Genomic DNA, 22,453 nt, shown 5'->3' with positions numbered 1-22,453 from the left:
CAAAATGGCTGCGCCCTGCCATAAGATGGCGGGTGAGACAAAATGGCCGCTCCCTATGGATACAAAGGGGTGAGCCGTGTGTCACAGTACTTCCGGGCCCTATCAACCAATCACAGCACAGTACGTTCTGCTGCGGCGAATGGCCGTGAGGCTGCTGGGAGAGGGCGGAGCTTGAGGGGATGGTGGGCGTGGCCTCCCCTTGCTCCGTGTCCCGTGCGCGGAGTTCGTGTCCCCTGTCTGTCCGTGTCCCCTGTCTGTCCGTGTCCCCGTCTCGGCCGGGCGCTGCAGCCCCGCGCTCTCGGGCGCCTGGAGCCGCTGCCGGCTCTTCCCGCGGCTTTCCTGGGAATGCCCCGCGGCGCCGGCACGGCCCGGCCCCCGCCCGGAGCGGGACAGCGCCTGTCCCCGGGGCCCCCCGAGGACAGCTCCCGCCTCCCTCCATGCGCGGGGGTCGCGCTGCCTCCAGCACAGCCGCGGGGCTGGGGATGTTCGGCAGGCGGAGCCGTCCCGGGAGCCCCGGGGATGCGCAGCGGTCTCTGCTGCCTGCCCTGCTCTGGGCACAGCCCTGGGGGAGCAGCTGCCGGGGCGTCTCCTCGCCCTCTCGTGGGGAGTCATGGGGCAGGGACCCTCGGCAGGCGGAGCCGTCCCGGGAGCCCCGGGGATGCGCAGCGGTCTCTGCTGCCTGCCCTGCTCTGGGCACAGCCCTGGGGGAGCAGCTCCTCGCCCTCTCGTGGGGAGTCATGGGGCAGGGTTGGCAGTGGCGGAGTAGTTGGAGAAGTAGGAAAGGCTGGGAGAGCTGGGAGTGCTCAACCTGGAGAAGGGAATGCTGCAGGGAGACCTCAGAGCCCCTTCCTGGGCCTAAAAGGGCTCCGGGAGAGCTGGAGGGGGACTTGGGACAAGGGATGTGAATGGCTTCACATTATCAGAGATCAAGGATATTGGGAAGAAATTCCTCTCTGTGAGGGTGGGGAGGCCCTGGCACTGGGTGCCCAGAGAAGCTGGGCTTGCCCCATCCCTGGAAGAATCAAAGACCAGGCTGGAGAGGGCTTGGAGCAGCCTGGGACAGTGGAAGGTGTCCCTGCCCATGGCAGGGGGCTGTGCCTAAATGGTCTTCACGGTCTTTCCAACCCAAACCACCCTGGGAAGCATGGGAAGTAGGAGGGCGTCACGTTAATGAGGCGACTGTGTGCCTGGGTCAGGGCCTGGGGGGCTGCAGGGCCGGGGCCCTTCTGGAGGAGCCCTTCCAGCACCAGCAGCCCCGGCTGATGCCCTGGAGGCGGTGGGGGTGGTGTGGGGGCATCAGAACGGTGCCTCCCCCCATGGTGTCCCTCGGTGCCTCCACCCGGCTTGCTGTCCCTGAGCCTCCGGGAGCTGCTGCTCTCTGCTGGAGCTGCCGGGGGGCCCCCAGGCCCTGCTGGACCCCCGTGTGCGGCTCAGGGGCCACGAGGTCTGCCTGGGGCCACAGGAGGGGCAGCAGAGCTGTGGTGCCCCCAGCTGTGACCCCCTGTCAGTGCAGACCCCAGAGCTGGGCTGGCAGACCTTGCCCTGGCTCCAGCCCCCCACTCCCCATGGGAATGTGCCCCATCCCCCATCTGACCCCAAGCACAAAGCCCATGGACAGTGGGGGACACCCGAGTGCTGTTCCAGAGTGGCCCAGGGGTTTCTCCTAGGGGTGGAGAACCAAGTGGGGCACCCACAAATGACACAGCTCACTCTGACACACAACTCAGATTTAAAAATAACAACCAAAACTAAAAAAACTTTTATTTGACAATAGAAAAACAAAAATATATTTACAGTAGTTTGTTATTTCTCCATAAATTTAATTCCAATAAGTCCTGCCCTCCCAACTCTCTGTTCCATCCCAGGGCAGCAGCACCAGCCCCTGGCACAGGCACAGCTCTGGAGAAGGAAACCACTCGGGTTTGACTGGGGCAAGAGAGCAGGAGGCCAAACAGCCTCTCCCTCCCCCAGGACAAGGGACAGAGCCGCAGGAGGGTGACACGGTGAGAGTCCCAAAATTGAGGACTTTCCCTGGAAAGGAGACAAAGGGCAAAGGAAGGCTGGGCATAGAAATGGAGGCGGGGGTGAGAGGCACACGACGGGCAACGAGCCGCCCCAGTGCCCTCAGCACTGCACAGGGCACCTGCCCAGGTTGGGAAACCTCCCCACGGCAGCCCCTCCCCGGCACCTTCCTCTGAAGAAATGGGGGGCGGGAACACTCCAGCCCCCAGATCAGTGCTGCTCCCTTTCAGCCCCTGCGGCTTTACCCCCTCCAGTCGTCACCTGCATGTGGCTGGGCACCGAGGGGACTGGCGCTGCCCGGCCAGGGCGCAGCCACTGAGCCACATCCGCACGGGCGCCTGCCCGGCGCAGCGCCCGGGGAGGGACAGCAAGCGACACCCAGCCAGGAGCTGCTCCAGAGCCCAAAAACTGCCCCGGAGCCCCGGAGCCCCGCAGGCCCGGCCACCCCAGCATGCGCCAGTTTGTCACTAGAGGTCCCCAGCAGCGCACAGGCACGCTGCGAGGGGAGGGGACAGCGAGCGACATCTGCACCCTCCGCCCGCCCCGCGCTGCCTCCCAGGACCCCCGCGCTGCACTTGCAGGACGCACATGGCCGTGCCTGCACCACGCCTCTTTACAAAGGTTTTATGGAAAAAAATAAAATAAAATAAAAAAGGAAATGAAGTCGGGTACAAAATTCACAGTCTCAGCTGTGCCCGGGCTTGGCCACGCACTCACTGCTCCGGGCACAGCGTGCACACATTCGGCTTGAACTCGAGGGGAACGCAGGGAAGGCGTGTGGAAATGCTTACCCATTTAAACAAATAAACAAACAAAACAAAACAAAAAAAAAGTAAAACAAAAAAAAGTAATAATCATGTAATAAATCACAATTAAAGGGAAAATGTTTCAACAAAAAACTTGCTAAACAGCACCATAGAGATTTCTACTGGCAGCATCCAGAACAACCTAAAAAGGAAGAGGAGGGTCCTATTTTTTCCATGATAAAATGCCACAGACTCCATGTTTCCAGTTCATCTGTCCTTTGCCCTTCCCTGGGCAAGGCAGGCCCCCTGGCCAGCACCGGGAAAGGCCCCCAAAAACAAAAGGAGGGCGGGGGGGGGGAAGGGTGGCAGGAGGAAAGGATCAGGCATTTGGGAGACAAAGCTCTTCAGCCACAGTCCTAACACTGGCATTAAAAAAACAGGTTCTCTCTGTCTTCCTGGAGAAACGGTGCTGGCTGGACCCTTGTTTGCAGGAGAGATCAGCAGGTTTTCCAGGGGAGCTCCAGCGCCCGCTCCGGCCGTCGGCAGGGACAGGGCGCTGCCAGCGCTGAGCTCTGGGCTCAGACCGGGGCACCGTCCTCGGCAGCCAGGGCATCTCCACGGGGGGATGGCGGGTGGGACCGGCCTTCCTCTGCCGCCTTGGCTGCCGAGAGACACCAGAGCCCCCGGGGGCAGGAGCCGCTCCTGGGATGGGCTGTGGGGGTGAGGCAGAGGCCGGGAGGGTCGGGCCCCCCGGGGAAGGGCACCCTGCGGGACCCGGCCCGGGGTTATTTGGAGGCTCCGGGGGGCTCGGCGTGGGGAGCCAGGGGCAGCTGCCCCCCCTGCCGCTGCCGCTCCAGCTCGGCCGCCTTCTGCAGAGCCACCTCCACCAACAGCTGGAAGCTGCTGAAGTCGTCCCCGAAGAGCTCGGGGGGCGTCGGGGGCGGCGTGTTGAAGAGTCCGGGAGTGGGGCTGCCCGCCTCGGCCCGCGCCAGCAGGGTCAGGGTGCTGCCGCCGGGCCCCGCCCTGGGCACGGCCTCGGGCCCGGGGGGCTTCTCCCACTCGGGGCTGTGGGCGCTCACCACGGCCAGCGCCCGCGCCGGGTGGCACAGTACCTGCGGGCACACCGACATCGACAGCACCTTGGAGGTGCCCGCGGGCGGCACCACGAGCACCCCGGGGCCGGCGGCAGCACCCCGCGGCACGGCCGCGTCGCCGGCCTTGCCCCCGCGGCGGGAGATGGTGAACTGGTTGGGGTCCTTGCCGTCCTTGCGCAGCATGTCGGGGAGCAGCCGCCGCCGGGCGTTGATGAACCAGTTACAGATCTGCGAGGAGAGAGGGCGCGGCGGGATCAGCCGGGGGCTGCGGCCCCGGGTCACACCAGCAGCAGCTCCCCCGGAGCAGGCGAGCAGCTCCCACACGGCCGGACTCCCACAGGTTCCCCCCCAGCCCTGCACCTCCTTCCCGAGCGGCCCCGGAGAGGCACAGCCAGCGCCGGCACCCACGGAAACCCCAACACCGGCTGCTTCCTGCCTGGCACCGCCTGCCCGGGGCAGCCCCTTCCTCCCCGCTGCGGGACCGTGCCCCGCGGCTCCTGCTCCCCATCCCAGCACAGGAACGGGCACGGCCGGCGCTGCCCCGGGGCCGAGCCACCCCCAGCCGCAGCAGCTGTGCCCGGAGCCCCGGGAGCTGCGGGGGTTCTCAGCAGAGCGGCCCCCAGGGCAGGAGGGGCTCAGTGCTGTGCCCCCACTGCAGCCCCGAGGCCCCAGCTGCAGGCAGGTACAGCACCGCTCCTGCCATTCCCCAGCCAGAGCCCATGGCATTGCACAGAGCCAGCTCGGAGCCCACTCTGCAGCTCCTCAGCCTGGGGACAGATTTTCCTTCTCCAGGTGACCTATCCTGCCTGGAGCTCAGCCCTGTTTCCACACTGCTGCCAACCCGAACAGGAGCACTGAGGCTGCCAGAGCAGACGGGTGGCAGGAGAGCAGCACAGATGGAAAACCCTAGAAGCCATCAGGTGATGGAACTGCAGCCCCTCAGCCCATAACAGGGCCAGGATTGGGGCAGCAGAGACACCTTCCCATGCCTACGCCCATGAGCAGGGTCACAACTCACACCAAAGGCTCTCCCAAACAACTGCACAGCATGGAGGCTGCATGTCTGGCAGCCCTTTGCCATTACTGAGCCTCGGCCATGGATGGTTTCACCATCTTTATATAAAATGCTACATTTAAATAACTGCCTTCTTCCTAGAAAACAATTAGAAGATAATAAATCAAGGGAGGAAAAAAGTCTGATTTTTCCTAAATAAACAGCTATGGAAAATATTTCCCCCAAGGAGAGAGAATTTGCCACAACTTCAGTCACAGCAAGATCGCAGTTGTCATTTTTTTCTTTATGACAGTATTTAGCACTAAAACCCTCAAATACACCAGTCTTACTCCCTTTTCTGTTCCACACCCCCTCCCTTGCAGGACTTAGCTGGGTCCCCGTGACATGATCCTGGCCATCCACCATTGTGATCCCCAACTCAACAAAAAGCCCAACTCCTCAGTGCTGAGAAGCCCCAAAATCCAACCTGTCCCCACCAACATGCTCCTTCCAGCATTCAATTCCCATTGGAGAATGGGGCACGGAGACGGGGCCACACAGCCACTGTGACAGCAGGCACTGTCACAGAGCTGGCACACACTCTGGCTCTGAAGCAGTTTATTTGGTTTAGTCCATCCCTTTTCCTCTCGCCAGCATACCCCGCTCTGTCCCTTTGGGCAGTGTCTGTCCCTCTGCACTGTGAGAGCAGCAGCTCCTCCATAGGGAGGAAAAGCCCATCCATCCCACAGCTGGGCACAGGCTTGGAAAGTTGCTGCTGTCCAGGAAGCCTCAGTGGGACCAGGTGCCACCTTCCTAGCGCTGGAATTCCTGCAAGGGAGGCACAGGGCTTCCTGCTCTCCCTGATCCCTGGCTGCCAGTGCATAGCTCCAGCTCCCTGGGCCGCTGGAGCAGCCAAGGGGTGCACAAAGAAACAACCTGGGGGTGGGGGGGATGGCGGGGGACGAGGGTTGGCCAGTGGCTATGGCAGAGCCCTGCATTCCAGAGGCTTTTTGGAGAGGTCAGATCAGCATCACAGACTGAATCCCACAGCTAGACTGTGGGGTGTCCCATTCCTCCACCCCAGCAGGCAGAGGGAGCATCCCCAGGGGTTCCTGCTGCAGCCCCTCAGGTTGGCAGAAACCCCGGTCCCAGCCCTCAGCTGGCAATGGGGAATGCCACCGGGCTGGGACCCTCGGCACAGTGGGCACCGGGGGCACACGCTGGCTCTGGGGTCACCTGGGGCAAACAACAGCTGGCACACTGCAGGGCCACACCTCAACACGAGCCCACCCGTGTGCCAGCCCCCTGTGGGTCCCACGGGGCTCAGGGCACTGACAGCCGGGCACCTGCCAGTCCCGCCCGAGCCCTGGCAACCCCCATGTGCCAGGCACTGTCCCCTGTGGGTCCCACGGGGCTCAGGGCACTGACAGCCGGGCACCCGCCCGAGCCTTGGCAACCCCCATGTGCCATGCCAACCCGGGCCAGGACCTGCCCAGGTCCCACAGCCCGGGCCTGTCACTGCTTCACTGCTCCCCTGACTCTCAGCCTCAAGCCTGCCCGGGGGCTCCAGGCTGTCCCCGAGCAGCTGCTGGACACGGTTCTGTGGCACAGCCAGCACTCATGGAAACACATCAAAGTGAAAGAGCAGGTTTGCCTTGCTGCCCAGGAAGCGGGGAAGCAGACAGCCCCTGCCCACAGTCAGTGTCTGGGCTGGCACAGCTTGCCAGGACTGTGCTGAGCCACGGGGAGAGGAGCCAGAGGTACAGAGGAAGCTCCAGGAGAGGAGCAAAGCCAGTGGCCCTTGCCTGCTGCCTGCATCCCACTGCAGCCCAGAGCCAGAGAACAGCCCACACCCTGCCAGGCTGGCAGAGGGGGACAGAGCCCAGGGCACCAGGGCTGAGCGTGGAGCACAGGGCCAGCAGCTGGGCAGGCCCTCCCAGACAGCCCAAACACAGGCAGGGACCACACCAGAGTGGGAAGGACAAGCACTGCTCACCCCCACTGCTGCCCAGGGCTCCTGCCACATGGTGCCACATGGAAAACATCAGCCCACAGCTGGGAGCAGGACAGGGAGACTCCTGCTCCCCTTAATGCAGCTGGTGTAACCCGGACCAGGTGGGCAGCCAGCACGTAACAGTGCAGGGCACTCCAAGTGCAGCCCAGCCTCTCCCTTCTGGTTAAAATCACAGGATACCCTCAGCTGGAAGGGATCCACAAAGATCATCAAGTCCAACTCCGGGCCTTGCCCAGCCCCAGGGCTGTCCTCTGCCCAGCTCTGTGTGCAGGGGGTGGTCATCCTGCTGGGGGTGTCCAGGGGCACAGGATCGAGCAGCTTCCCCCAAAACCCTCCCACCTGTGCAGCTTCTACTGACAACGGGGTATTCAGCCTGTCCCCACTCCAGTCCCTCCGCCGTCTGGCTCCAGCAGAGCTGGTCCCCAGAGCTCAGACCTCTCCCCAGAAAAGACCCTCCCTTCACACAGGTGCCTTTCCTTCCCCAACATCCCTTCCCCCGCTTCCTTTCTGCCCTTCAGTGGCAAATGATCCCTGCCTGCCCAGACCTTTGGGATCCTCGGCGGGGTTCTCCTGTCCCACAGCTCATGGCAGTGTCCCCAGAGGTGTCCCCGGCGGGTGGGCGCCGGCTCCTACCTGCAGCACGGAGAGGCTGGTCTGCCCTGAGAGGCTGAGCTTCTCCTGCTCCGAGGGATAGGCGTTGAAGCGGTGCTCGTACAGCCAGTCCCGCAGGATCTTCACCGACTCCTTGGGGAGGTTGCCCCTTCTCTTCCTCTTGCACTGCGAGGGGTCAGGGGATGTGGCTCCGTCCTCATCCCCCGGGTCACTGTCCGACATGGTGGAGCTGCCCGCGGGACCCCCCTGGCTGAAGCCTGGAGAGGGGGAACCAAAGGGAGCTTCAGGCGGTCTCCGGTCGGGGGAGGGGAAGGAGCCTCCCACCGACCTCCCCCCGCCTCCAACGGGGGTCTCACCCCCTCCGGGCCCGCCTGGGGGGAATCCCGAGGCAGAGACCCCCGGTGGGGGGTACGAACGACCGGCACCGGCGGGACAACAGGGGCACCGAACAGAGCCCCGGGGGTGCGGAGGATCTCGGCGCACGCACGGGGCTCGGGGGAACTCGGGGTTCGGGGGGCTCCGCAACGGAGGAAAAAAAAAAATCAAGCATGGGGCAGGGTGGAGGAGGGGAAGTTAAAAACAAAAACAATCTCAGCAGGAGAAAGAGGCCGGAGCTGGAGAGTGGGAGAGGAACCACGCGGGGTCATTGTGCGGCGGGGATGGAGGCGGGGGCGGCTGTCACGGGCCGGGGCTCGGCGGAGCGGGCGCTGCGGGCCGGGCCCCGCCGCCCCTCCGGCCGCAACAGGCAGCGAGGGGCCGGGGCCGCCGACACAAAGCGGGGCAGCGGCGGCCGCGGCCCCTCGGGCGGCGGGGGCAGAGAGGAGCCGGAGCGCGGCCCCCGCACTCTGCCGCCGGCCCCGAGTTGTCCCCGGCCGGGCAAACTCCGCCGTAACTCCGAGCTGCAGCGGGGGCGGGCGGGACCCCCGGCCGCGGCTCCCGCAAACTTCGGGAAGCGCCGGCGCGGCCCGTCCCGCTCCGTCCCGCACAAAGGCGCGGGGCCGCCCCGCTCCCCCCGCGCCCCCCGGGATCCATCTTTGCGCTCACCCCCGGGCCGCCGCCGCCGCCTGGGCGCTCGCATGGGCCGCGCCGGGGTCTCGGTGCCGGGGCCGGTGCGGGGCCGTCCCGCGGCGGCGGGCGGGCAGCCGGGCGCGGCGGAAAGTTTTGGGTGGGCGGCGGTGACAGATGCCGAGACAGAGTTCCCTTTGTTCCCGAGGAGGCAGGAACTCGCCGGGCCCCCCGCCCCCGCCGCCGAGCCCCCCCGCCGCCCCGCGGAGTCCCGGCCCGTACCTGGCGCCGGCGCACCCCCGGGCTCGGCCCCGCTGCCGGACACGGCCCCCGGCGGGAGGGGGCAGGGACAGAGGGAGCCCCGGAGCCCCCGCACCCGCCCGGCCCCGCGGAGCTGCACCCGCACAGGGGCCCAGCACGGGCACACACGTGGGGACAGCCAACCCTGGGGACACCCACCCAGGGACAGCCACTTTGGAACTCCCACCCACGGACATCCACACAGGGGTGCCCCACAAGGCACTGCACAAGTTCCTTTCCCCTGGCTGAATCCTGTAGCTGGGCCCCAGTCTGTGGGCAGGAGACAGGGACAAGGACAGACCTTGGGACAGGAGCTGCAGGGGCAGGTGTGGGTGACAGCCCTGGGGACCTCAGAGCACCTTGAAGTTCCACCAGTGCTTTGTTTGGTGTTTACCAGATGGGAAATCAGAAGCCCAGCACATCACTGCTCCTATGACAGCGGAAGGTGTTTCCAGGCAAGGGTGGTGACCAAGAAGAAACCAGGTGGAGCCCTTGCTGTGCCATGGCCATCAGGCTGGCCAAGGCCTCTGGAAACCTTTCTGCTCTCCCTGTGCCTCTCCATGACCACAGCAGAGCCCAAGGTCACCTTCGGAGTTTTGGGGACCAAATTGCTCCGTTTATGTGCTGCTGGTCCAGGATGTGATGAGCATGAGATTTCCCCAGCACAGCTGTGTGCCCTGTGTGCTGTGGGGCTGGGTTGCACTGTCACCCTCCACCAGGTGCTCAGTGGAGCCCAAGGGGATGTGTCCGTCAGGGGTCCCCTGGAGAGGTGCCTTCATCAGTGGGAAGAGAGAGGAGCTGCTCTGAGCAGTGGTGCCACATCCCAGCGCCCATGATGGACAAAGTGCCACCATGGAAACCCTGTCCTGCAGCCAACCCAGAGCCCTGCCTGCTGAGAGCCCCCTGTCTTGGGGGGCATCTCTTGGGGATGTCCTTTTTGGGATGTCCCTCCCCTGTCTTGAGCACATCCACGCTCACCCCCGCCAGGCCAAGCACACGCGTGGGCCTCCCCCAGGAGCTGTGTGCTGCTGGGGCACAGCACCCCGGACCTCGCCGGCTCCTGCTCCACCTCTCCCCATCAAGACCTGCCTTGATGTCACGCCGCTCCAGGGGCAGCTCTCCCCTCCCAGGCTCCGTCACCTCTGTGCTGCAGCTCCTTTGCTGCTTGCAGGCTAAAAGATGGAAATCCCTGCATGTATTGAAAAAGCTACAAACCCCCTTGTTTTATGGGCTATTTTTGGTCTGGGAAAAGCAGGATATGTGGTGCAATAAGGGATTAAATAGCAAAAGAAAAAGGAGAACTCCTTAAATCATTTATTTTGTTGTTTCTAAATCTTCCATGACCTGAGCGGAGCTGTGTCCAGATCTGCTATCGCTGCATTAATGTCAAGGCAGCGGGGCTGGCGAAGCACGGGTGGGTGTGGGGAGCCGTGGCAGCACCTCCCACCCCCTGCAGGGTCACTCGGGGCAGGGAGCACCCCCGGCCTCCTGACAGCAGGCTGGCTCCTGCCCGCTGTGCAGCACGGCCATCCCCGGGAGGGAGGGCTCATCCTGCACCGCGTGGGACAGACCCGACACCCCCGCGCTGCCCGGGCTGTGCCAGCCACGGTGCCCCAGCAGGACCGTCCTCCTGAGCAGCCTGCTATGCTCCCACCTTTGGGGAAATGCTGGTTTAGTCTTCCGCCGAATTGAGACAAGCGGGAAAGGGTCCCTGTGCTCAACCACCCCCCAGGGCCGGGCCGGGAGCCCTGCCCGGGTCCCTCCACCTGCCTTTCCTCCCTGGACTGGTAGTGTAGAAGCAACTTTGGAAAAATGCCATCGGGTGCCTGAGCGGAGCGTGGAAGGAGCCTGAATCCCAGGGCAAGCCCAGCCTGGCATCCCAGAGAGCTCCCGGCTGATGGGGAGTAAGGAGCCTCTGGGATGAGGGGCCAGGGAAGGGGCTGTGGTGCATCTCCCTGTCTTTCTCACTCGCGGCTTGTCCGTGCTGAGCCCTGCCCGGGCTCATTGACATGATAATACTGCTAAACTTCAGCAATTTGAACAACAATCAGCCAACAAGAGCCTGAGGGGGAACGCTGGAAACCCAGAGGGATTCTGGGAACCCCAGGGTGATGCTGGAAATCCAGGGAAAGCTGGAACTCCCAGAGGAAGCTGGAATTCCCAGGGGAATGCTTGACACCTCAGGGGGATGCTGGAATCCCCAGCCAGTCTCCCAGGCATGGACACTTCCCATACTGGACTCTATCCACCCTCTGCCCACCCTCTGATCTTCAATCTGCATTTTTAGCAAGGCAAATTGGACTTGTGCTTGGCTGTGCTGGGTGTTTGCTGCCACCCTGCCCTTGGGGCTACTGCTGCAGCAGCAGGTCCTTCTCCCTGCTCAGGGCCACTGGACCTGCTGCAGGCTGGGATTCCCACAGCAGGACTGGTTCTGGGAGCTGGGCTCCAGCTGGAGCCCCTCTCCTGGGCACTGCAGTCCCTCCATCTCCTCCTGCCCCTTCCCACAGGGTAGCCCTGCTCTGTTTCCTTCCTGGAGGCCGTAGGGCAGGACAGACCCTCTCAGCAGGCACTCTTGTACTGCTGTACCCTTTCCTCTCTGATGTTCCTCTAAATTTACATCTCTGGACATGACAGGAGGAGTGTGGGGACACCAGGAGCTCACACAGAAAAGCAAACACTCCGGGGTCAGGGGGTCCTGGGCTGCACTGGGAGCTGTCACAGACCAGGCCCAGAGCTGGGCTGCCCAGTACAGGAGTCAGGGACAGAGTGGACAGAGTCCAGCACAGGGCCATGAAGGTGATGCAGGGACTGGAGCATCTCTGCCATGAGGAGAGGCTGAGAGAGCTGGCACTGCCCAGCCTGGAGCAGAGCAGGCTCAGGGCATCTCATCCCTGGGGATAAAAACCCGGGGAGAGGCTGCAGAGGAGACAGGGCCAGGGACAGCTCCAGGGGGCTCGGGCACAAAGTGACACACAGGAGGGGCCCTCCGAGCTCAGGAGACACTTCTGCACTGGGAGCAGCTCTTCTAGACTGACCAATAGGTTCACCTAACTTGGTGTTCCCCTGTCCCAAGTGAACACTTCTGAAATGGATGTCTTTATTTTGCTGCTATTTAATACCTTTGAAACGAAACAGGTCAGGTCCAGCTGCTGCCTCTGCTGTTTCTGATGCAGCCCAAGGACAGTTGACTTTGTGGGCTGCCAGTGCCCATGGCCAGGTCACATCCAGTTTGTCACCACCAGCACCCCCAAGTCCGTCTCCCAGGGCTGCTCCCTGCCCACCCAGCCCCAGCCCGTGCTGGTGCTGGGGCTGCCCTGACCCAGGTGCAGGACCTTGCACCTGGCCTGGCTGAACTCCAGGAGGTTCACGTGAGCCCAGATAGTTTTGGAGTTTCATAGATTCATCAAATCCCAGAACGGTTTGGGTTTGAGGGGACCTTAAAGCTCATCTCATTCCCCCCCCCCGCAATGGGCAGGGACACCTTCCACTAACCCAGGGTGCTCCAAGTCCTGTCTAACCTGGCCTTGGACACTTCCAGGGGTGGGGCAGCCACAGCTGCTCTGGGAAGCCTGTGCCAGTGAAGTTTATTTACTCTTCCCATAAATACCTCAGTGTCCAATAACAAATTTGTTCTGCTTTGCTGCTTCAGGGTCGAAAGTCCCACGGTGCCACCACAGCCATGCCAGTGAAGAGGCAGCTCAGACCCAGCAGTTCTGGCAGCTGCTCGAGGCAGCAGCTCTGACAGCCCCAGGCTGGAGCCTGTGGCAGCTCCCAGCTCGGAGCAGCAGTGAGTCCATCCCACTCCTGGCACTGTGAGGATCTGGGCTGCTCACACAGGGGGATCCCCTGGGCTCAGAGGGGCTGAGCAGCACTCCTACATGCAGCTGCCCCAGGAGCCAATCTGTCCACACCTCCAGCACCAGCTCCTCTGCCCCAAAGTGATGTCTGTGGGTGTTCATCCGCTGGGTGTCCAAGTGAAGGTTTTACAAAGCACCCAGGCCTCCAGAAGCCTTCAGGCTGGGAATTCTCTCTGGCTGTGAGAGAACTGTAGCTTTTCTCTGGCACAGCAGTGAATCAGGGAAGAAGCTTGGTACCCATGAGGCTGGAGGTGGGCTGGTTTGGGGCTGCTGCTGCAGAGCACAAGCCCTGACCCTGGGGAACTCCCTGGCGATCACAGGTCACCCTTTCACATCTGACAATTTGCTTTATATTTCCTGGTGTTGGTAGTGCCTGCAAAATAGGAGCACTGAGACCAAGGAGAAGCTTTTCATTCATGGATCACCTCCCAGGTGAGAGAGCAGCACCTGGGGCCTGGAGTGTCTCTGAGGCCTCTGAGTATGCCATGGAGATCCCACAGACCGTACCCAAGCACTGGCAGCATCTCTAGCGTGCACTATGCCCTCATCAGGTTTTGTAGGTTTGTTCCCCCATTTTAAATAAGGAATTGCTGGAACTCGTGCCTCCCTCCAGGGCAGCCTTCTAGCAGCATTTTCAGACCACAGCTTCATAAGGTGGGAGCGCCCCATGCTCCCACATCCTTGTCTGGGAGGTGAAAAATAACCAAACCAAGGGGACAAAGCTCCTCCCCATTTCTTATCCTCTCTGTCTCTTGCTCCCCCACCCGTGCAGGGTGACACAGAAGGGTGGCCAAGCCCCTGAGACCCTGGGCCAGGTGATGTGGGGAGCATGGCTGGCACCTTGCCAAGTGTCTCAGCCCATCCTGACGTAAGGGCTCAGCAGAACGACCTTCAGCCCACCAGCTAAGGCAGAAAATGATGCTCAAGCTGATTTTACGTAATTTGAGAGCAATTTGGCTTCAAAACCAGGCTGCCCCATTGCAAGGGGCCCTGGATGACAAGGGCAGCAAGGTGAGGAGCTGCACTGCCCAACCAAACCCACCTTCCCCAGGCACTGGGCACAGCCCGGGGGGCACAAGGCAGCCACACACAGCACACGTCTGTCACACCTGTCAGGCTTTATACACCCCTCCAGCTTCCTGAATCCCTCAGATCTCAGGCTCCAAAGCCATTAAACAGCCAGGGAGGAGGAACAAAGTGGGGGATCTTTTCTGAAGGGGGAGTGTGGGAGAAGAGGGAGAGAGGCTTTTCCTCTGTGCTATGGCCCTGACTGGGGCTTGCTCAGGCTGGAGCCAGCCCAAACCCCTGCAGGTCAGCAGGGGATGCTCACCCCAGCCCCGGGACCAGTGGCATAGTGGCTTTGAGGGGGTCAGTGGCTGCTGGGGGGGAGGTCACAGCAAGGCTGGGGCGCCCAGTGGGCGGGAGAGGTGATAGGAGGGGAAGGCTGGATGGGCACACTGCAGCACAGTGATGGGAGTGTGTTCCCTCCAGCCGTGTCCTGATGCAGGGTGATGATCCTGGAAGGTGTTTCCCGTGGGAGGAGTCTGCTGTGGGGCAGCAAGGGGGCCAGGGGGATGTGCAGGGGATTGGGCAGTAGGGGTGAGTGGCTGCGGGCTCTAATCGTCCTTGTCCTTGGCCCCGTGCTTCAGGATGCGGGTGAACTCCACGTAGTTGAAGTTGCCCTTTTTGTCGATGGGTGCCTCCCGGTACATCTCATCCACCTCCTCGTCAGTGAACCTGTCCCCCATGGTGGTCAGCAGCTCACGCAGGTGGTCCTCGTGGATGAAGCCTGCAAGGAGGGCAGGGGGCAGCGTTAGCAGGGGGCACCAGGAGGGCTGAGCACGGCACCTCGCCCAGCTCTCCCAAAGACATCCTGCTCTGGAGCTGCCTGGGGAGGGTTCCGGCAGCCGTGCGGCCCAGCCCCCGCGCTGGCTGTGCACAGGGGCTGGGCTGTACCTGAGGCCTCCTCGTCGAAGCAGGCGAAGGCGTTGCGGATCACGTCCTCGGGGTCCGTGCCGTTCAGCTTCTCCCCGAACATGGTGAGGAACATGGTGAAGTTGATGGGCCCCGGTGCCTCGCTCATCATCCCCTCCAGGTACTCGTCAGTGGGGTTCTTCCCTGCAGGACACGGGCAGGGGGTGGATGCAGGGCCCTGCTCCCCCAGCTCCCATCCCCGGGGTGAGCCCATTCAAACAAACAGCTGGAATGGCTTTTATCCATTGCAAATCGATCTGCTGCTTCTTGTTCACCCACCCCACAAACATGGGAAAGGAGTTTCTGCAGTGCCCAGTGCTCCCCCCTCAGCATCTCTCCTGATGCTTTCATCTACACCTGGGAACAAGCTCTGCCTTGGGGAAGTGCAGTAATTCATTTGGGGGTTACTGGAATGAAACCCATAGCTTTTCCCATTCCCCCTGACAGCTCCGAGGAGAGGGGCAGCAGTGCAGCAGTGTCCTCATACAAGCCTCGTGCTGCTGATGTCCCCAGCACTGGTCCCACCGTGGGTGCATCAGGGATGGTTCAGCTGCTCTGCTGAGCTCTGTGCCCCCCGTGCTGGCCCCTCTCTGCTCCCAGAGCTCCAGCTCCCTGGTCAGGCAGGACCTCCAGAACAGGTTTGGCTGCCAGGTCAATCATTGACAGACCTCCCAAAGCGCAGTGGAGATACCACTGCGGGGGGGAGGAGGGAGCCATAGTCTGCCTCAAAGGAGAATGGCTCAGGGCAGGGAGTGGGTACAGAGCTGCAAGTCTCAACCAGCCCAGGTATCACACCAGCACGGGGACCTGCCTTTGTCACCCAGCTGAGAGCAACGAGAGGCCTTTGTTCCACGTGGGACAGCCCCAGTGACATTCTGGGGTGAGACTACTCAAACATTCCATGGCTGCAGCTGGTGGCTGCTCCCAGGGCAGAGCTTCTCCAGCTCTGAGGGTCTCTTCCTTTCTGGTGAGTGCACCTGTGAGCAGCACACAGAGCTGCTGCCCTTGGACGCCTCACAAACACCCCTTCTGTCAGCTGGTGGAACAGAGACATCCCAGCACAGCCAGTGTCCAGCGCTGGGTGTGGGCACGAGGTCACCCTGCAGCTCTCCCTGCTCCCGAGCTGGGGCCAGGGTGGAGGGACCTGCTGGGGCACGGGGGCAGGGTGTCCTCACCGAGGGAAGCCAGCATGTCGTGCAGATCCTCCTTGTCAATGAAGCCATCTCGGTTCTGGTCGATCATGTTGAAAGCCTCCTTGAACTCCTGGATCTGGGACTGGTCGAACATGGCAAAGACGTTGGAGGTGGCGCGCTGGGGGCGCTTCTTGGTGGTCTTGGCTTTGGCACGTTTGCTGGACATCTTGGTGGCTGGGGGAGTACCTGGGGGCAGGAGCATCAGGAGGGCTGGGGACCGGCTGAGCCAGGGGGCCAGAGCAGGGACACACTGCCCCTGGCACCTCTGGTGCTGTGCCTCGGTTTCCCCAGCTGTCACACACTTGGGCAACACAGGGAGATGAGGCAGCCACAAGGTCAGACATGGGGATGGGCAGGACTTGAGCTCTGATGAGTTCCACGGGCAGTCACAGAGCAGGCAGTGCTCACTGCAGTTCCCCAGGACTGTCCCCCAGGGCTGCAGGCAGCCCCCAAACCCACTTGCTGCCTGTCCTTTCTGCACATCCGGGCACAGGGAGAGACACCCAGCCCAGCACCTGGCTGGGTGCCAGTCCCAGGGCCATGGGGATGGAGGTTTCAGCACTTTAGTCACCGTGGCTGTGCCTCTCCACCTCCCCTCGCCCTGGCAGGCTCTCCAGGCCCAGCCCAGCTGCCAGGCTGGCTGGTCACCCTCACACCCTCTGTGTCACAGCGCCAAAGCAGCCCCAGCAACCAGCACAGGGGGGTTATCTGCTCCAGACACATTCCTCACACACCACTGCTTCCCATGTCCCTCCATCTGTCCGTCCATCCGTCCATCCATCCATCCCACCCCTGGTGGGTGAAAGACCTCTTGCTGCTGCCTCCCTGTCCCAGTGACCCCCACCCCCCCGCCCAGGGAGCCCACGGGAAGAGGCAGAGGGGAGAGGGGACCACTGACCTCAGAGGGCTGCAGAGCCAGGAGAGGAGCCAAGAGCCCCAGGGCACTGAGGATGGTGCTGTGGTTACAGGTAATGAATGCCAGGAGAAGGGGGAGAAGCAGTGGGACAGACCCACCTTTGGGGACAGTGTGTGTCCCACGGGGAATGGCACAGGCACCATGTGGACCCCAAGCACCACTGAGGCAGGACAACGGCAGGAAAACCTGGTCCTTCCAAGGTGGAGGTTGCTGTGCCCAGCTGGAACTGGGGCCCCCAGCAGGAACAGGGCTGGAGCAGAGAGCCCACTCCCAGCCCGGGATGGCATCCAGTCCCCCTCAGGCTCCCAGCAGGGGCTGGTGGTGTCCCCACACCAGTCTGAGGGATGCACTCAGGGTTTGGAACAGCCTGCTCCCCTGACACTGCCTGAGAGGAGGATGCTCAGGTGCCTCCCAGGGGAATCTTGCCGGCTTAGCCCAGCAGGATGGCAGCAAAGCCCAGCTTGGCCTGTGGGACAGGCTGGGATGGTCCTGTGGGACACCCCAGGGAAGGGACAGTGCTCCGAGCCCTCGTGTTTGTGCCGCAGCCATTCCTCCCTCACACACAGCCCTGACTCTCCTCTTGGCCAGCAGCTGCTGGGGCAATAACAAATTAATGGATCATGAAGGGATTCCATGGTGGAAGAGCAGAGAATCAGTCCTGTGCTCTGTGTGCCCCATGCCTGCTGGGCTGCAGGACTTGGACTCCTCATCAGTGCCCAGGGATGGAGCAATTCAGGAGCCACATCCTCTCTCATGGAGACACACCCCAGTGAGCTGCAGGAGGACGGTCCCTGCCGGGCTGGACACCCTGAGTGGGCTGCTCTGGGATCTGCTCTGGAATCTGCTTCCCAGCTGGGTCCTTAGTGCTGAGCCCAGAGGGACCACGGGAACCTGGGGAACATCCCCTGGTGCTGACATGGACCAGAGCAGAGCAAACAACCTTCAGAGAGCCTTCCCCTCCCCTCCTCACACCAGAACCACTCTCCAGGTCTCTTCTTCCCCTCCTGATATCACTCTCTCAAGGGGCAGCAGAGGTAAGGGCTGGGGCAGGGGACCACCAGCCCGGTCCTCAGCCTGCTGTGGTCTCCAGGTTCCCGCAGCTGGGCTGTGCTGGAAGAACATTCCAAGGGCATCAGGCAGTGCCAAATCACAGCCCAACACACCATAGTGACCAGCCAAGCTCAGAGAGGGCAGGGCACCTCTTCCCACATCCTGACAAGGCTCCCATCCCACTGTGGAAGCACACACAGAGTCCAGGCAGCGCCCTTCATCTGCAGGGAACATGCTCCACGTCCCCAGGAGTCCTCCTCTTCTCCCATATGCCCCCACTCCAGGATGGAATCCACACCTCCCTCAGCCCTCTCCTTTGTGCTGACCTCACCTCCTGACAGCAGCCACCAAACCACCCACATCCCCTGAACTCTCCCTCCTTTCCCAGTGCCCGCCAGGAAAGAGATGTTTGTCACTAGGCAGCCAAGGGGAGCAGCAGGACGGGGGAGCCCAGCTGTGCCCACACTGGTTGAGCTGGAGATCTCATCCCCCAGTCCACCTCTGCCTGCTGCTTCCTCCAGCCCCACAGAGCTCTTTGCAGCAGGCCAGCCCCTCTCTGCGTGCCCTGCCAGGCAGCACCGAGCACCAGTGACACCCCCAGATGGCACCAGTGACACCCCCAGATGGCACCAGTGACACCCCCAGATGGAAGGGGCCGGTGACATCCCACGGCAGCAGCGTGGGAAGCTCAGTTCAACACCACCAGGGCGAGTCAGAGCCAGAAATAAAAGCTCTGCTGCTGGCCCATGGCACTGGGCTCAGCTTTCAAAGCACATCAAATTATTAGCAGAATTATTAGCAGAAGACTGTAGAAATAAGCAGGAGTTTTACTCTCACGACATGAATTAATATTATCCAATTATTTACCCTGCCCTGACTGTGACCAGCAGCAGCACAGCTTGGCACCATCTCCACAGAGAGTGCTCTTCAGCAGGATTAAGTACAGCACACGGATCTGCAGTTTGATCTAAAATGTGCCCTGGAAAGATGCTCAGTCCCAAGGTCCAGCTCAGTCATTCTGTCTCTGCTGTTTGACAGCTGCCTTGGGCTGGCTGGGATTGGGGAAGAGATTTTTGGGTCAGTGTGGGGAAAGATTCCTGTGCATGGATTCTGTGCAGGGATCTGCAGCCAGGCCTGATTCAGCTGGAGCAGTTCCTGCTCTACACAAGGCTTTGATGGCCACGCTCCCCTGGCTCTCAAAGCCATGCTTTCTTGGATTCCCAAAACCCAGTTCCAAGAGCATTGCAGGGAATGCCTGGCCATGATGCCCTGCAAGCTGGGCTAGCCTCAGCTCAGACAAATGGCGCAGCCACCAAAGTTCCAGCTTCCCCTCAGCAGGAGGGAAATGCATGGACACAGGTCTTGCTCCGGCACCCCCTGCTGAAAGCCCTGTCCCAGCACTGCTCCAGCCCAGGAACTGTGGATCCTGGGCAGCAGAACCAAGGAGGTCAGTGCTGGGTGACAGCCACACACTGATCTGGTCCCCAACTCCCCCTGTCACCAGCTGCCCTTGTTCCCTTGTCCCTCTGCCACTGCCTCTGCCAAAACAATTTCCCAGCCTCTTGCAGTGGAGGCAAAATGATCTCCTGCCAAGCTTGTGCCTCCTCACCTGAGAGCCAGACCCAAGGGACCATGGGGCTGACCTATAGAGTTCATAAATTAGTAAATAGTTTAGTTTGAAAGAGGAAAGGACCCACAGTTATCCGAAATATAAAGTGCCACGTGTTTCCTCCTTGGTAAAAACCAAGCAAGCAACTCCATCCCAGTGCTGCTTCCTGGCTGGGCTGGGGAGGCTGGGACAAGCCAAAGGGACACGGCAGTGCTGCCAGGGCAGGCAGCCTGTCCCAGCCCCATCCTCCCCCTCCTACCTGCTTCCACCCTGCCCTGCAGCTCCTCCTGTGCTGTCCCAGCTCACTCTCCCGGGGGAGCTCACCGCTGGGCTGCGGGTGCTGTGACAGGCTGGGCGGCCCGAAGGAGGAGGGCAGGAAGGGGACAGGGCAGCTCCTCCGGCAGAGGTGGCAGCAGCCTGTCCCCAGCCTCTGGGGTGTTCACATGGATGTTGAAGCTATGATCTCCCAGGATATGCTGCTAAGGGTTTCCCAGGGATGGCTGCTCAAAAGCTGCTCCAGCAGGAGCCACCTCTGGAAGTGCTGAGGAGGCTGCAGTGGGACTGCCCTGCCGTCCCTGGCACAGCCGGGCAGAGACTTCTGCTCCAGAGCTCCTCCACAGGATCCTGGCAGAGAGAGGCACGATGTGCCGATGTGCCTCCGCCAGATGCTTTGGCTCAGGGAGGCAAAGAGTGATTCCAGCAGCCTGGGCTGTCCCGAGGGACACTCCTGCAGGCAAACACTGGCTCCTCAGGGGGAACCGTGCTCAAACCTCTGCCGAGTCCCCAAAGAGAGTTGTGAGTACCAGCAAGCCACGAGGCAGTCACATCCACTGGTGGGCAAGCGCTGGCCCCCAGCACGGCAGCCCCACACAGGCAGCAGCTCCCAGCCCTGCTCCAGGGGGGCACGAGGGCCAGCGAGGTGAGGTGGTACCTTGTGCATGCCCCTGGCACAGGAGGGGGAAACATCGTTCCACCCTAAAGCTTTGCCAGCCGAAGGCACCTCTCACAGCCCCGGGGCTGCTCACCGGCTGGTCACACTGGGGGAGGGAGCAGGGACCAGCTCATCTTCCCTGGTTCTTTTGTTGTTAAACCATCCCTTTCCTCCAGCACAGTCCTGCTCAGGATGCCCGTGGGATGTGGCATTGCTCAGTTTCACCAAGGAGGGTTTCTGGTGAGAGGGGAGCCCCGCTGCCAGCCAGAGGCACCGGCAGCTACGGGAGGAATCCTCAGCCCACTCGACACTGCAGGAATGCAGGCAGCTGCCATTCTGCTCCTTTTATGGCCTTATTAGAGATGTGGGAAAGGGAGCCTGGAGGTGAGATGAAAGCAGACCCTGAGCCCTGGGCTGTGTCTCCAGTCCAGCCACGGTCACCCGCACTGATGCCAGGGAGGAAGGGCCAGGGCAGCATCAGGCAGAGCAAAGTGTGCAGCAACCCCCGGGGAGGCAGAGCTCATCCCAGCCCTCCCCCAGCTTCCACCGGACACGGGGATCCATGCGCAGCTGTGGGGCTCAGCTGCAAGTTCAGCAGATGGTTTCTGGACTAGCTGCTTCCCACCAAGTGTAGGAGACAAGGATCCACCGTGTGACGCACGCAAACCCCTCCAAAGCACAAGTTCTGCAGCCCCCCAGGAGAAGCCCGGGCACAGAGAGCCTCGGTGTGCAAAGCACCCAGCCCCTTCCGATGCCCGGGGAGGCCGGGAAAGGGACCACAGGCACAAGGTCTTCATGGCCTCGGGCAGTCAGCATAACGTTCCTGGCCGGAGTTTGCTATTTTCCCAGGGGAATTAAGGGGCTCACCTCGGCGGGGGAATGTGGCCGCAGCGCCTCGGAGGGGGGAGGTGACCGCAAACTCCTCCTACAACCGCAGAGAGCTGCCAGGGAGAGAGGAAAAAAATTCCAGCGACTGAAGGAACCCAACCATCTTTGGTCAGCAGCGGTGGTTGTTAACACTTGGGGATGTTCCACTCCAAAGAATTCAGCTCTGGCCGCCGCCTTCTCCTACACATCCATGTTTTAGAGCTTGCCTGGCTTTTATCACAATCGAAACATTTTGTACCAAAAGGGCATGCTGGGAGGGAAGCCAAGAGGACTTCAAGTTTTCATGGGAAAGACTAAATAAAACACAACATCCCTCTGCGCTTAAGGCTGAAGGAAATGAGCTAAATAAAGCTTTTCTGCCTTAAAGAAGTTTACTGCCTGAAGTGGCTCCCAGGTCACTAGGGAGATATCTGGAGCATCATGCATGCATCCGGATCTTGGCCCTGGCTATCGGCAAAAGGACTTGGAGGAAAAGCAGATGTTCCAGACTGAACAGTCTCAGAGACCAGGAGGTGGGTGAAGCCAAGGGCAGCAAGATCTGCTCCTGCAGCTCTGCCATCCCGGGGAAGTCAGGATGTCCCAGCTCCAAGGCACTGCAGACAGCTACCCTCAGCTTGGCTCAGGACCCATCCCCACCTGCCCTTCCAGGACAGGCTGCCCGGGCTGCCCGGGTACAGGATGCCCGGCAGGATCCGGGGATCCTCCTGTTGCCTCAACCCGTCCCCAGGGCTGACCTCGGCACCAGCTCCAGCACCGCAGAGGTGGAGGAACGGCGGAGCTGCCTCCCTCTGCTCCTCGAGGCAGCCGGGCCAGCTCCCCCTGCTCTCCCGGGACGGCCGGGGCTGCTCTCCCTGCTCGCCTCGGCTCCATCCCTCCCGCTGCATCCCGCCGCTCCATCCCGCCCCTCTCTCCCCGCCGCGGCCGCTCGTTCCCGTCCCGGGGCCGCTCGTTCCCGTCCCGGGGCCGCTCGTTCCCGTCCCGGGGCCGCTCGTTCCCGTCCCGGGGCCGCTCGTTCCCGTCCCGGGGCCGCTCGTTCCCGTCCCGGGGCCGCTCGTTCCCGTCCCGGGGCCGCTCGTTCCCGTCCCGGGGCGGTCCCGGCGCCGCCGCCTCACCTGTCCCGGAGCGGGGAGCCGCGGGCGCTGCCGGAGCTGCGGGACGCGCGGGAGCTGCGGGGCCGGCGGGGCTCTGCGGGGCTCTGCGGGACGCGGCTCCGCGGGGCGGGCGGGCCCAGGGTCCCGGCCCGGCCCG

The 22,453-nt window shown here is 62.2% G+C and overlaps 2 protein-coding genes across 3 annotated transcripts; both read right to left on the bottom strand.

Moving 5' to 3' along the window:
• Positions 1-3,421: 3,421 nt before the first annotated feature.
• On the bottom strand, positions 3,422-8,848 carry TGIF2 (TGFB induced factor homeobox 2). 2 transcript variants are annotated; one of them, XM_041398193.1, is made up of 3 exons: positions 8,770-8,848; positions 7,504-7,739; positions 3,422-4,090 (listed from the first exon to the last, which is right to left on the bottom strand). In XM_041398193.1, exons 2-3 carry the CDS (start codon positions 7,702-7,704, stop codon positions 3,554-3,556), a joined length of 738 nt encoding a protein of 245 aa, XP_041254127.1. In that variant the 5' UTR covers positions 7,705-7,739; positions 8,770-8,848; the 3' UTR covers positions 3,422-3,553. The 2 variants fall into 2 exon arrangements, with proteins under 2 accessions (XP_041254127.1, XP_041254126.1); XM_041398192.1 differs by lacking the exon at positions 8,770-8,848 and adding an exon at positions 8,527-8,560.
• A 4,899-nt stretch (positions 8,849-13,747) lies between these two features.
• MYL9 (myosin light chain 9) lies at positions 13,748-22,404 on the bottom strand. Its single transcript, XM_041398191.1, has 5 exons — positions 22,318-22,404; positions 21,185-21,258; positions 15,794-15,997; positions 14,601-14,762; positions 13,748-14,433 (listed from the first exon to the last, which is right to left on the bottom strand). The coding sequence occupies exons 3-5, from the start codon at positions 15,975-15,977 to the stop codon at positions 14,261-14,263; spliced, it is 519 nt and encodes a 172-aa protein (XP_041254125.1). The 5' UTR covers positions 15,978-15,997; positions 21,185-21,258; positions 22,318-22,404; the 3' UTR covers positions 13,748-14,260.
• Positions 22,405-22,453: the final 49 nt, after the last annotated feature.

Source organism: Onychostruthus taczanowskii, unplaced genomic scaffold (genome assembly GCF_017590055.1).
Source record: "Onychostruthus taczanowskii isolate IOZ18803 unplaced genomic scaffold, ASM1759005v1 scaffold142, whole genome shotgun sequence".
Classification (NCBI taxonomy): Eukaryota; Metazoa; Chordata; class Aves; order Passeriformes; family Passeridae; genus Onychostruthus; species Onychostruthus taczanowskii.
Note: the sequence above shows the minus strand (reverse complement) of the source record. Positions and strands in the feature narration are given on the sequence as shown.

Excerpts from the sequence above, each read along its gene's own strand:
- TGIF2 (XM_041398192.1), bottom strand. The coding sequence starts at position 8,560 with ATGCGAGCGCCCAGGCGGCGGCGGCGGCCCGGGG. Across the intron at positions 7,740-8,526 it reads GCGGCGGCGGCGGCCCGGGG|GCTTCAGCCAGGGGGGTCCC; the intron begins GTGAGCGCAAAG and ends CCCCCTCTCCAG. Across the intron at positions 4,091-7,503 it reads CCAGCCTCTCCGTGCTGCAG|ATCTGTAACTGGTTCATCAA; the intron begins GTAGGAGCCGGC and ends CTCTCCTCGCAG.
- MYL9 (XM_041398191.1), bottom strand. The coding sequence starts at position 15,977 with ATGTCCAGCAAACGTGCCAAAGCCAAGACCACCAAGAAGCGCCCCCAG. Across the intron at positions 14,763-15,793 it reads CGACATGCTGGCTTCCCTCG|GGAAGAACCCCACTGACGAG; the intron begins GTGAGGACACCC and ends CGTGTCCTGCAG. Across the intron at positions 14,434-14,600 it reads CTTCGACGAGGAGGCCTCAG|GCTTCATCCACGAGGACCAC; the intron begins GTACAGCCCAGC and ends CCCTCCTTGCAG.